The 13931-nt window shown below is 40.4% G+C and overlaps 2 protein-coding genes across 2 annotated transcripts; both read right to left on the bottom strand.

The window, feature by feature from the left end:
* Positions 1-24: 24 nt before the first annotated feature.
* On the bottom strand, positions 25-6573 carry LOC135611297 (WD-40 repeat-containing protein MSI1). The gene is made up of 6 exons (XM_065106931.1): positions 6044-6573; positions 5076-5402; positions 3813-3962; positions 799-923; positions 593-688; positions 25-491 (listed from the first exon to the last, which is right to left on the bottom strand). Exons 1-6 carry the CDS (start codon positions 6386-6388, stop codon positions 263-265), a joined length of 1272 nt encoding a protein of 423 aa, XP_064963003.1. The 5' UTR covers positions 6389-6573; the 3' UTR covers positions 25-262.
* A 550-nt stretch (positions 6574-7123) lies between these two features.
* LOC103982242 (ferredoxin--NADP reductase, embryo isozyme, chloroplastic) lies at positions 7124-11378 on the bottom strand. Its single transcript, XM_009399115.3, has 6 exons — positions 11194-11378; positions 10984-11040; positions 9088-9426; positions 8295-8514; positions 7675-7915; positions 7124-7588 (listed from the first exon to the last, which is right to left on the bottom strand). The coding sequence occupies exons 1-6, from the start codon at positions 11215-11217 to the stop codon at positions 7330-7332; spliced, it is 1140 nt and encodes a 379-aa protein (XP_009397390.2). The 5' UTR covers positions 11218-11378; the 3' UTR covers positions 7124-7329.
* Between the last annotated feature and the right edge of the window lie 2553 nt (positions 11379-13931).

Below are 13931 nucleotides of genomic sequence, written 5' to 3'. Positions count from 1 at the left end.
AACACATATTTTGCCTGAATAGAATGATAAAAAGATAAATTAGCATATAAGCTATCAAGAGAACAAAACAAAGTCATTGACCGAGGCCAGCTGATACCACACAAAGATCTAATGACTGACGCACAAGCAGGGATTAGCAGCAGAAACAAAGGAATCACACAGCCACTGCAGCTACATATAGGAGACAGACCATATTATCCTAATGTTTTGTTTATCCTAGATTTTTGGCATGTTTTGTGCTTTCGAATGGAGAATTCGCAATCTAAGAGGCTTTCGGGGGTTCGTCGCCGGGCAAATCATCTTCGTCATGGTATATGTTTTCCGCCATCTGCCATATTTGAAGGATGTTATCCTCGGCAACACTGGCAATGACCCAATCCTCACAGGAATTCCAGGAGAAATCAGATATCTTGCTAGTGTGGCCGCCGTGAATAAACAGCAGCTCGGGCGGGCCATCCTCTGCATCCTCCGGGGTCTGTTCCTCGTCGATCCTGTTTAGGTGCAAGCAGAACACACATCGCAAGAGTTGTCGAGGGTAGTTAACGTTCTACAAAATATGAAAGGATATTTCCGCCACAATAGCACAGATTACCTGCTAAGGTCCCACACCATGAGCCTCCTACCAAGACAGCAAGATGCTAGAATTGTCTCATTTTTTGGATTCCAACCAACTTGGAAAACCTCCTCTCTAGTCAGCACAACAGTGTATACAACAATTTCAATAGTAATAAAAATATAAGAAAAAAATAGAGTAAAACAATCGGTTTAAGAAATGATACACTGTAAAGATTTGCTTACTTGTGGCAGTCCAATGTATGTAAAGCATTTTCAAGTTTCCGAAGGTCAAATAATTTAACGGTTTTATCAGTGGAGCCTGTTGCCACGACCCACTCATTGAAGGGATTGAATGCCAAGCAGTTTACCTATAAAGAATTATGCACCAGAAGTCAGTCCACACTTTTTTATGCCTAGCAAGTTCACCTAATTAGATAACTGTGAAAAAGAAAACAATTGACCTTTGACAAGTAACAAGTGACTGTGATGCTTACTTTTCCTAGGAGTGAGACTTACATATTTTTTGGATATCGAATGCCTCACCCATGTTTGCAATTTGGCAAAGTATGAATTTACCCAGAGAAAACAGCAATCTTTTTAACTCTACAAAACAAGTGCCATGGACCTTCACCAGTTAATGTACCTAAAGCTTGTTTTAATCAAGTTTGTGAATATGCTGAGCAAAATATTTAAGTGATTATTTCTGCAACTTCATTTGGATTTTAGATACTTATAAAGTGAATGTATTTTATAGGAAGGATTAAAAATAAAAGAAAGATCAACAAGCATATTGGTTCTACCATCAAAAGATGAAGATTACTTCAAAAAATATGAACTTGAATGATAATTTGTGCATCTTTCTTGTCAACCTCCTAGAAATTGTTGGTCTGTCTATATGTGCATATTAAAGGGAGCACAGCCAAGAAGTTGTAGTCATCTTTGTATTCATTTGTTTAAAACAACAAGATCTTCATATGTCTGGCATTAAATGGTTGCTCACCTAGTACATTTCTTGTTCACTCAGGTACAACTTAAAATGTGGAGATGTACATCATTTGTCTTCAAGAGCAAATTAAGTGCATCCGCGGGGCATAAATCAGATAACATTACTGAGAACTCGGACAATCCCCTACTTTGAGTAATATAATCTCAATTTTCAGCCTAATCAGCTCTCTTACAGGCTTCTGATTGCCAAATCATCTCGTAATCAACTATGTAATGTTCATAACTAAAACAAAGCATAAATCCTAGTCTACAAATCTTATTGTGGAGACAAATTTTAGCATCATGACCAACAAATAAAAGTCTACATACTACAGACATCTTGGAAAGGAAGACTTTAAAATCAAACATGGAAAACGAAGTAAAAGATGAATGAAAATTTTCAATGCTAAGATCAAATAACTGGATGTCAAAAATAAGTAAATTTAACATTTTGAGACATATTTGCATACTAGAAATCTGGTTAACTAAACCACATATCTTGAAGATTTCAACAAAAAAAAAAAACGGACGTAAGGAAATCATTTATTTAACCGCAACCGGCTCCAACAGAAATCAAAATGGATTTAGATGGATATTATCTGCAACACGCTTTCACCCTATTCCTGCCTCACCTTCCTACAGTCCAGGTGAGGAGGTCAGTTTTAGGTTGCAGAAGAAACAACCAAAAAATACACCATGGGAAGGGAGAGCAGGAGCTGAACTATTTAGAATTTTCTACTTTGTAAAGAAGAGAAAAGATTCCGGTAAGTTGCTGTTTTTTGCACGCAACATTGACACAGACATAAAATTTGCAGTCACCAGCCTAAGTATATACTGAAACTCATTCACAATGCACCAAAACACAACTAACAAAATCTTACTACAAAAATGATAATCTCCATATATTCCAGCCACAAGGAAGATCTGGAGTGTTTGCATGTAAGATTTTCTTTGTACTCCAATATCAGTGCAGATACTCCCGAAAATGATGTTAAAGGAAAAGACCGTAGGCAACTTAAACCTACCAAACTATGGTGTGCTCAGTTCCAGATAAGCTCAGGATTGAGGAAGCGTGGGAAATGGTAACGTTCATTGTGCTTGGTTCTAAGAAAGTGCTAAAGTCAGAAAAGAGGCCTTTTGAACTTCTGAGAACCTCCAAAGACAATCCCTGTGCACTCATAAGTGAACAAAGAATATTCTTTATTTAAAAACTATTTCTTACTGCCAAACAAACACGAGTGTAAGTGCACTTCCACCTTACGAACTTTCTTCCACCCACACAACAGTTTCTGAATTTTTCACTTGCAGTTCTCAGAATGCAACTTCAACAAAGCAAGTTTTCAGACTATCACTTACAGCCAAACACACTATTATATAAGATTAAACTTCATCCACAAAATGTATCACACCAGAATGCTGATTCAAGAATCATTTTAGAATGTGGATTCAAGTATTATGCAAGGAAATAGAAAAAGACAACTTTTTCATTGATACTCAGGTTTAACTCTCTTGAATAAAACATGTTTCCCAAATATAAAAAGAGGCTCTTACCAGGAACGACAATGGTGATCCTATTATTCTTGATCCCCTTGAGGATACCTGGCCAGGTGATGTTCATTGTGGAGAGATCACTCACCGATCACTAAAACTTGAGGTTGATTTTTTATTTTTTTATTCTCTACCTCCCTCCCTCCTCTCTTCCCCCTTCCTCCCTCTCCCTTCTTTCAAGTTAATGCTGCTGGAACTACCATATGCACAGCATCAGATAGCATTTGCTGAAACAGATTACCATGTCAATTGCCGGCTGACACTAAACGTGCTGGAGAACTTAAAATCCTTGATTCTATAACTTCACCAGCATGTTGAAAGTGGAACGATACTTGCATGTTTAGATGTTTATTTAGGGGAACATTTGATGTGATGTCACAGATGTTTATTTGAAAGAATAACTAGTTTCTTTGTAGATTAAACAAGTGAAGGGTTAATGCTAGATACTAGAATGAAGTATCAAATTGAGCATATAACCAAGTGAACTATTTTGCAGATACAATATTTTACACAATTTTACAGATACAATTGGGATAACTTTATTTGAAAGGATAACTATTTTTTTTGTTGATTAAACATGTGAAAGCTCAATGCTAGATACCAGAATGTAGTATCAAAATGAGAAGATAACCAACTGAACCATTTTGCCGGCAAGAAATTAGATAGAACTTTGGTATTTTTATCAGAAGAAAACAAACTGCAGCCTTATAAATCAAGATACTCACCTCACCTTGATGAGCGACAACAGACTTGACTGGCTTGTTATTTGGCACTCGGAGATCCCAAAGGAGCAGATAATGATCATCACCAACTGAACCAAAATAGTATTCATGCCTCAAATGCCAAGCAACGTCCTCAACAACACCATCATGTACCTAAAATACAGGGCATATGGTAAGTTCAGCAGTAAGCACCCACTGGTGTAGGTCATCACAAAGACCCTCAAGCCAAATAAGTAATGATGGAAAATAACTCAAATGTAGTCCCTCTGATTGCTAAGAAATTGGGCAAGGAGAGGGGTAGCCCAATAAAAAAAATCTACCAGTGTCCTACGAAAGCAGGTGTAAAGGACTGTTTTGATGTTCGCAGCATAAACCCAAATTTGAAAGAGCCACTTTCACTGTTAGCAGAAGAAATCTCATGATTCACTAGTTTCCATACAAGCCAAGAAATTTAACACTGATCAATTGAAACAGTGCACAGCCTGAAATTAGCATATTCTGAGAAAGGAAAGCGTCAATCCTTTCAGCAGAGAGATGCAACTTTTTCCTCAAAAATTACATTACTGTTTGCAACTCCACACTTATTTTGGTAGTTATCGCTTCCACAATCTTGCTTCGTTTACCAACTACATCATCATCCTTCAAACTATGTCAACCTGAATGAGGTACTGCTATATACAGAAGTGAAAAGATTCTAAGATGAGGTTTAACACTCAGTTATAGCTACATTGACCTTGATTCTCAGACCAATTCAGATTGTAGCAAAAGAAAACCTAGTAGACTAGTTGGTGTAGGAATAGACCTACATTACTATGATCTCATGCAAACAAGGAGCAATGCCACAAAAATTTCCATATACCAGGGCAATTTCTAATAAGGGAATATGATAAGCTTTGGCATAGGAAGCAATCTCAAAAGCATAGATAAGCTAACAACAACAATAAGCCATTAAGTTCCAACTATTTGGGGCTGCTACATAGCTAATCTAATAAGCAAATAATAAATGACAGCAAAACATGCTTAAGAAGCACTCATATAAAATGTGTCTAATGTTGTCCCTGAACTCTTTTTAAAGCCATCCAAGCTATTTAGTCCACAGTCAAATTCCCTAGCTCATCTGGCATCCAATAACTTTGTTCATATGCAAAATAATCAAAAGGGAAGCAAGAGTAAGAAGACAAAACAGAAGAAAATGAAATTAAACATAGAGAAAGCAAGAATAGCAGTAAATAAATAAATAAGCACATAAAACCCCAAGATTCTCACCTTAAAAGTCTGAAGAGCATCAAGGGCCTTATTTTTAGGAGTGGAATTAATGTCCCACAGACAAATTTGAGCATCATCAGAACCACTCAACAGATGTCCTTGCTTAAACTGGCTCCAGGATAAACCATATCCTTCAGAGTTGTGACCCCTCAGCTTCAAATCAGGGTTGCATGCACCATCTAATGGGGGCTTTGATGGATGCTTACTATAGTCAAAAACATAAACCTCGGCACTAACTGTCTTTGTCGCAATTATGAAAGGATTTTGAGGCATATAGCGAGCTCGGTTGACCTCTCCATCATGATTAATTTGCTGAACTATTTGCACCTGGAAGCAGTCACAAACAATGCGTGTGTGTTAATATAATTAAAGCCACTCTCACGCATCAAGAAGGGATCCTACCGTAGCAAGGTGTCAGGTAGCCCATTAAATCTTGAATTTTTATTTCTTAAAAATCTGCATGGAATAAACAACTGTATGTCGGTTTACTGATCTCACAGTCACATTTTATCAGTCATGTTACTGCCAAAAGAAGACGCACACCGTAAGATATCTCTTCTAGGCAGTTACTCAAAGAAGAAACAATATGAAGAAATACTGTGAAACTCATGGCATACTCAAAAACATGTTTTTACCAATTTTTCAAACGGGTTCCGCTACAAGATAATAAGCCAAAGAGAAAATGGATGAGACAACCAACATTTAGAAGCCCGTAACCGCTACAAACCTAGAAACCAAAACCAAGTCTTGGAAAAAGAAAAGAAAAAACATAGCAATAACCTAAAATCACACTAAAGCAGAATTTTGTTAAAGATAGCAAATGGAAGAGGAAAGAAATTTTTCGTCTTGTTAATAAACCAACGAAAAAAATAAGATTTTTTTTTTTCTCCGTCAACCTAATCATCACTAGATAAAAGAAGTGGTTGAGTGTTAAGCGAGGAGAGAAGGGGCAATCGATCTGAAGCCACCTTGCCGCCGGCGCAGCCGAAGCCGCCGATCTCGCCGTGCTCCTCGTCGTACTGGCGGGCGTCGTACTCGGCATCCTCGAGGGGGAGCTGGACCTGGGCGAGCATGAGGTAGTTGGGCTCGTTGTCGGAGGTGTGGGTGCCGAGGATCATCTTCTGCACAGAGTAGTCCTTCCCGGCCGGCTCGTCACGGTCAGGGAGCCACTGCACGGTGAGGGAGGGCCATTCGAGGGCGTGGGTGATCACCAGGTCGTACAGGAAAGGGGTATTCTTCTTCCATATCTTGTACTCCTCGTTGACGAGCCGCTCCTCCATCTCCCCCCGGAACTCCTCCTCGTCCTTCGCCATCCCTTCCTTCTCCTCCCTCTCCCCTCCCTCAAACTTCGATTTTGGCGGGAAATATAAGAGAAATTTGGCCGTAGAGTAGGGTTTGGAGAAGAGAAAGGAGCAGCAGCAAACGAAATCGAGAAGGGTTAACGGACGCCTCGCGAGGAGAGAGAGGGAGGGGTGGGGAGGAAGAGATATATCTATTAGGGTTTTTCGTTTCTAGTTTATAAAAGTAAAGGGGCCTTTATGCAAATTTTCCCTCTCTTTTGGTCCCGCTAACGATACAAATACCGATTGGTGATGGTGTCGGGTCGGATCCACGTAGGATCTAACTCTGAATCCGATAAATGCATGCAGTCAATTAGGATTGGTTATCGGATTTAAAAGGATACACACCCGATCCAATAATGGCCTACGATGCCCAATTAGGATAAGACAAACAATTACACTGTATTAAATCCTATGATCACATTTGTTTACATGGATATGAATTTAAATGAATATATGTGAAATTTACATGGATTATTTTGATCATATTCCTAGATTATAAATCGAACATTGACAACACAAAGATTCGAGTATCAAACACCTGCTGCATACTCTTCAATGATCGAAATTTACAACAATTCATAAAATTTGATCTTGGTGAGCACCATCAGAACACTGTTTGATTACCTTAAACACTAAATGCTAATCCAGACAGCTTGCAGAAAATTATGAGAGAAGAACATGTCATAGAGAGAAGTCTGTGCCACATCCAAGAGAAACTGCTTCTCTTATAAATTATTGACTCAACAAAAGTTGAAAGTAGCTTCACAGAGATGAATGGATGTTCTTCCACTGTGAATGGACCACAACAATGGACTCTGCTATTGAGAATAAAATCACATGACAAGAAGATGTGATTTCATGTATTACATCTTCCCGAAGGCTAATCTGATTTAAGCTTGCCATTTTTTTACCTAGTAAACCTCAACATGCCATTGCTTGTTCTTCTTCAGCTGAGAGAGCTTGGTGTCCCAACTCTCTCCTCTCTCCTCAGCAACTCTCTTCAGCGTATCTTGAATTCCAGGCATCATCCCTTTCAAACCACAAAAGTAGATGTGGGCACCTCCATCTAAAAGCTTGAAGATTTCATCACTATACTCCTCGATCTTGTCCTGGACATACATCTTTCCCCCATTCTTGTTCTTCTGCTCTCTGCTAAGGGCCTTTTCATACCTAACAATTTCAGGGACTTCTGGTTAAGCCAAAAATAGGACTTGAGTAATTCAAGATGACGAGAATATAAAGGATGATCCAAGCACCTAAAGTTATCCGGATAGTCCTTGAGGTAGCCGGTAAATTCATCATCATAGAGAAGGCTGTCAGAGTTTGCAACCCCCAAGAAGAGCCATGCAAGGCCACCAAATTTGTAAGTGGGTACAGCTTCCATGAACATGCGGCGAAGGTATCCACGGAAAGGAGCAACCCCAGTCCCTGTTGCAATCATGATGTGAGTGGCATTTGGATCCTCCTCTGGTAGCAGCATGATTTTTCCCGAGGGTCCTGCGATTGAATGTAAAATTGTATTAAGCAAGCAGTAAGGTTAGATACTTTTCTAACAAAAGAACAACCCTTAGTCAATAGTACAAGGCACCACAAGTCTGCTGTTGCAGAACCCACAGGCAAGAAGCTACAGGATCCAATTAAGTGCATATCAATAATGATGCTATTAGTTTAACATGATAAGATTCGTTAATAGAGAACCACAGATGTTACCAAAAGCGAGGATGGGGAATATAACTGATCATAGGAGAGTCAAAAACTGCTAGTTGTATAATTTACAATTTTTAACCTTCTTGAGGAAGGGGAATAGGTTCAAAACATCAGAAGTTTGTAATACATAACTGTTCACTTTCATGAGATTACAGCTGAGCAAAGATACCTGTGAGCAGAATCTTGTCTCCTGGCTTCGAGTCACAGAGAAAATTGCTGCAGACACCGTTCTTTGATGGGTCCTCCTTCCCAGTCTCAGCATCATAATAAACAGCACGACGGACACATAGACTAGCTGTCTTGCCATCAAATGAATCCCCATACCTAGTCGATGCAATAGAGTAGAGACGGACATTGTGGGGATTCCCAGGTTTCTTTGGGTTCTCACCCTGCAGATATATATTGAACAAATTGAAGAACGTATATGTCTTTAACACAAAGTGGCTAATGCTTCAATTCAATTAATAGAAGTGAACAGCAAATGGTGAACTGTAGATATTTATAAAATGAAGTTTCCTTGCATTCTAAATTTTTCTGTTGGAAATAACCAAAATTTTCTTATTCAACGACCCCATTGGCTGCATCTCATACTTTACAGGCATTAAGAACCTAAAATTCATTCATACATAACTCATGGAATCGTAATAAATTAATTAACAGATTAACATATAGAAAGGAGTAGCAAGGTTGCAATTGAATATCAAGATTCAAAGGATAGAAATAGACCAAAGAAATGAGAAAATGGACAAGAACATGACTATATAAGCAAAATCAATGGCAGGGGGAAAAAGCCAATTGGAAATTACCACCATAGTCAGGAGGAAAATGTAGGAACAAAGAACATACTAAATTAGAACTTGAATTTGGATATGTCTAAAAAACAGCAGAAAATTTTCTAAATTTATAAGCCTTATTCTTTATATACCGTTTCATGAATTTTGAGCATCAAGAATAGCACTTACAGGAGGAATAACACCATAACTTTGCCCTTCCCAGTAAGGCACATTGCCTCCATGATCAATTACAATATGGCATGTCTCACCAGGGGCATTTGGGCCCACGAGCCTCTCAACTGAGACAATTGTTGCAGTATAGGGTTCCTTGGGCTTGTACAAATTAAGAGGGGGTTCTTTGGCATTCTCGAGTTCCAAAGGCTGAACTGGAATTTTACTTTGGACAGTTTGTTGGACAGACATAGATACCACCTTGCACTGGTACTTTGTTGATGAAAATCTGCTTTTCAAATTCACAGATGACAAGGGAATCCATAACTTGTTGTCGTAGCTAAGATTATTGTTAATCTGATAGAACAAAACAAGCCAGTGTTACTGTAAAAACAAAATTATACGAAAGCCGCATGCTTAGTATAATGCCACATAAAGTTTAAGGAGCATATACCATAAATTCTGTATTTATACATTTTACAGCAAAGTTCCATGTAAAATTGACAACATAAAAAGTGTATCTCCAAAACGAAAAGGAAGAAGAAGTAAACAATCAAGGATGTCTACAAAATACAGCATAATTGATCTGAAGATTAGGATGGAAAAAATATAACTGAGATTCTGAAGGTCCATAAGACCAATGAACTATTTAAGGTAATGGCAGTTGACAAAATATTTCTTAAAGAGAAAAGGCAACATCAGCAATAGCACCGACTTGCATCAGAATGTGCATGGATAGATAGTCTAATCAATAGAGCAAAAAAGACTAAGGCACAAGACTAACCATCCCTCTTGCACATCAAAAAGCTCAAGTCATCCTCCAAAATTTCCGTCCATGAAAGTAGTTTAATGTTAAGTATATTCTTCAATGTAAGTTTAATGCCACTGTAACAAATTGACTTAAGCCCTTCTGCATATCAGAAAGAACTTCAAATAAAAAGAGACCAAAGAAGAGAAAGAACAACTTTCAACTTTTCTTTTTGTTTTGTGTTTCATTCAGGAAATTACCGTACACTTGTGAACTTCTTGCAAAATGCAAATCCTACTTTCTTCGGGGTAGAAAAACAAACACAAGCTGAAAATGTCATTCAACTCCAGCCTTTAGATTGTAAAAAAATAAATATATAAAGTGGGTATTTATTTGTCTTATCTTGTTAAACAAAAATTCTGAGCATTAGCATATGGAATATGTAAAGATCATGTTTCACAAACAAACCCAACTTTTTGCCATTATTTGTGGACTCATTCTGAGCCATTCAATGTCTTCAATTCCAGCTTAATTTGAAGTGCACTAGCCATTTGGTACTAATTCAATGGTCCTCGACACAATTTTTACAATTCACCAAAAGCATTACAAAGATACTAAAAATTGGGTTGTATATAACAATTAATAAAATGCATGCGACAATTTAGTGACACAAGTTGGTTTTGCCTGTCCCCGTATAACAATTTCTTCTAGCTTTCAATTGAGTGCCACAATTTAGAATGAATGAAACGAATGATAAGATGGTACAACAAAGTATCAACATGTAATTGAAGTCTTATAAAACTGAGGTGACAATTTTTAACAACCATGACGATCTAGAAAATTGCTGGTTTTTCTCAATAAGGACTTAAACCACAGAAAGGCTCCAGCTTGGTGACAAGTTCTCACATCACAATCTATTTTAAGTCACATGAACAGATCGAGCAACTGACAGACTCAAGTTCACCACCCCTTATGTTGTCCGTGTCTAGTGATCCTACCTACTGAGACGTTCTAAACAAGCAAATGGCATAGACTAGCAATCCGGGTTCCAAAATAACAAATGGCTGGTGCTCATCCGCACTACAAACACTATTTTGATGGTGAATAGGCAATCAGAGAACAAAAGGCAGCTAGAAAAGAAACATATAATCTCCTCGAATTGTCACCTTGAATCCGGCCTTCCTCAGCGACGCGTCCGCTGCGACTGACGGAGAGACGGATGCCTGACGAACAGACAAACCATAAATCTCCATATCGTATCCGTACACGAAGAAACAACCGAAAATTTAAAGAAAACGACAAAAAGATCAAGAATTTGCACGAGATCGAGGCCGAGAACCGAATGATGAGAGGAGAAGACGGAAGAGATCACGTACCAGAGCTCCTAAAGCGTGCGCCATGGTCGCTAGATCTATAGGTTTCCTCCTCCTCTTATAGGGTTCGCGCACGGTAGAGAGAGAGAAAGAGAGCGCCCTTCGGGACGAGGAAGGGGCGAGCAGGTACCGCAGCCGCCGCTCCAGTAGCTATGTTTGGTTCCCCCCCACCCCGCCCCTCCCCTTGGAGTGATGCATTTACGAGAACATCCTCACTCGTAATGCCCATCAGACCAATTTACACCATATTTACAGAAAGGTTGTTCACACTCAGACCAGTACAGCCGTCCGATCTCTGCATCGACGGCTAAAAAGCATTCCCCTCAAAAGAGTAGAATCGTAATCACGCTATTTTTGCGCACACGTTTCTCGAATGTTGTCGGTTTGCCCTTGGAACCCTCTTTAGCCCCTCCGCCCACGTTTCTCTGCCACAAGTCAACTTAATCTCAATCTATGAACAGAAAACTTAGATTGCTTTACATGAACTAAGGAATCAAAAATTCTTTTAAATATACTTAAAATATTTTACTAGATTTAATTAAGATTTGGAGATATAACATGAATGAGCAAAATAAGAGGAAGAAAAGGCCTAGTTGTCACCTTCCATCCCCATTAAAAGGCAGCAGCTCCAATGTTGACCATGAAAGAGCCTGAAGAAAGACGAAACATTTGGGTGAGAAGTTTGGAACTTCAAATAGTTCCAAACATGAGATTGAACATAGAATTGCTTTAAATGAGATGAAACAGTAAGATAAGGAAGCAAATTCTTCACAAAATTACCAGAAAGATGCATTAATCTGACACTGGTCCATGATGATGACGCAGAAGCACACAGATATAATGAATTATCAAGAAAGAAGTATGCATCAGTCTATCATTGCCAGCCAGGGAAAGTAATCACAGAGTAAATCCTTTGGAATTCCAGAATGCTTCTCTCTTTGATCTTGGAATGACTTTCATCACTAAAGGAAACATAGAATGTTGTGGATTCAGAGCAAGCAAGCTCTGAATCCATTGCCTCAAATGCAGAGGAACTGTCACGGTTAATTGCAGAAGCAGAACCTTCACAGATGAAGAAGAAGATCCATCCCATTCTTACCTCCATCTAGAGCAAGCTTTGGTTCATATTTACTGACTTCAGGTTGTACACAGTGGTTCTGCTGATCAACCCCATAAGCTTGCCTTCAAATCTTGCAGAGAGTTCAGACCAAAAATTTGGCTAACAAAGAGGTTTGACATGAACATAAAAGGCCAGCAGATGAGTAGGAAATGGACCTCATTCTCTTGTTTCTCAAAAACAAGACAATGTTCAAGAATTATCAATTCAGAGAGAGATAAATCCAACGATATCACAAAAAAATGGCATACGAATCAGCACCTTCGTAAAAATTGAAGTAGCAAGGCGAGGCCGATTACATGAAATGCTGAAGTTGCTTGATTGACTCGACTTCCTTCAGCGTCTGCTAGGGTTCCGAATTGGCGAGAGAACTCGTCGTACGGCGATCTGACGGCCTCCGTCGTCACCAAATTTACCCTCACAAAAACGGCGCCTTTGCTCGCCTCAACAGTGAACGAAAAATGGCACCCTTCGTCGCTCACCAGAAAATAGCACAGCAACCCCTCTGGCTCCTCCAACTGGCGATCTCAACACGTTTTGCGCGATGACATTGCACCGTCCTCTCACGCCTCTTCGACGATTCGATGCAAAGATCTTATCTTTCTCCAGCTCTCCATCGAAAACCAACGAAATCACGGCAATCCTGCAACCAAATCGCATCACACTCCATCCCCGATCACAGAGATGGATAGACAGAGAGAAAGCGAGAGGCGGACGATTAATGACGTCATCTAGTTCACCGATAGGCGCTTTCGTAATTATACGGACCCACAGGGTCGTTTTCGGGATCACACCACTGTAGATGCATGGCCCGGTGGCACTCTCGTAATTCAAAGTGTCTTACGTAAACGAAAGTACAGTGGCATTTTCGTAATTGAACGCAGCCCCAGCGGGGTGCGCGTCGTCGTGCTGCGCGTTCCTGCGCCTGCTGCGGCCGCGGCCGGCGAACAGCGCGGCTTTTGAGGCCGGCAGCAGCAGGAGGGATGCCGAGATCATCGAGGGGCGGCGTAATGATTAGGCTGATGGTGCTTCGAGGATGCGTCTGTTCACAGAGCCATGGACGAAGAAGAGTTCTGCATCCAAAGCTCCAACCGTGAGGACTGCGCGGAAGACTGGTCGTGGAAGGAGGAGAGTACTGCGTCCATGAAGACGTACGCCTCCCCCTCCATTTCCGTCTCACTGCCTCTGCACGAACTTTTGCGGCATTGCTTCCCCCGTCTGAGAGAGAGAGAGAGAGAGAGAGAGAGACAGACGTCTCCGCCGTGGAGTTGCTGGCTAGATGGGCTTCCTCGACGCATTGGTCAGGGAAGGGGACCCTTCACGGTCGCGGGTCCCACCGGAGACTGGATCATGAGTGGTCAGGACGCGGGCGGCTCCCGTGGGGCCCAATCCGTGCCCACCCGACTCGGGTACGATGATGGTGTATGGCGCTCGGGATACGTCACGCATACGGTTGTCTTTCCCACTCGCGTCTCGGTTGCCCGAACGTGACCTATCCTTTGGTTGGGTGGCATCATGGCCCTGCAGGTGGGTCCCCCTCGCACGTGCCATAAGTCCCAACGCATCGGGGCACGATGGGTGTTTCCACTAGAATTCTACAAAACATTTTGCACCAACTTCCTGC

Source organism: Musa acuminata, chromosome BXJ2-4 (genome assembly GCF_036884655.1).
Source record: "Musa acuminata AAA Group cultivar baxijiao chromosome BXJ2-4, Cavendish_Baxijiao_AAA, whole genome shotgun sequence".
Taxonomy (NCBI): domain Eukaryota; kingdom Viridiplantae; phylum Streptophyta; class Magnoliopsida; order Zingiberales; family Musaceae; genus Musa; species Musa acuminata.
The sequence above is the reverse complement of the archived record's forward strand: the minus strand, read 5'-3'. Positions and strand labels throughout refer to the sequence as shown.

Excerpts from the sequence above, each read along its gene's own strand:
- LOC135611297 (XM_065106931.1), bottom strand. The coding sequence starts at position 6,388 with ATGGCGAAGGACGAGGAGGAGTTCCGGGGGGAGATGGAGGAGCGGCTC. Across the intron at positions 3,963-5,075 it reads ATGCTCTTCAGACTTTTAAG|GTACATGATGGTGTTGTTGA; the intron begins GTGAGAATCTTG and ends CCTGTATTTTAG. Across the intron at positions 689-798 it reads CATACATTGGACTGCCACAA|AGAGGAGGTTTTCCAAGTTG; the intron begins GTAAGCAAATCT and ends TGTGCTGACTAG.
- LOC103982242 (XM_009399115.3), bottom strand. The coding sequence starts at position 11,217 with ATGGCGCACGCTTTAGGAGCTCTG. Across the intron at positions 11,041-11,193 it reads CGCACGCTTTAGGAGCTCTG|GCATCCGTCTCTCCGTCAGT; the intron begins GTACGTGATCTC and ends TCTGTTCGTCAG. Across the intron at positions 7,589-7,674 it reads GACTATCCGGATAACTTTAG|GTATGAAAAGGCCCTTAGCA; the intron begins GTGCTTGGATCA and ends TGAAATTGTTAG.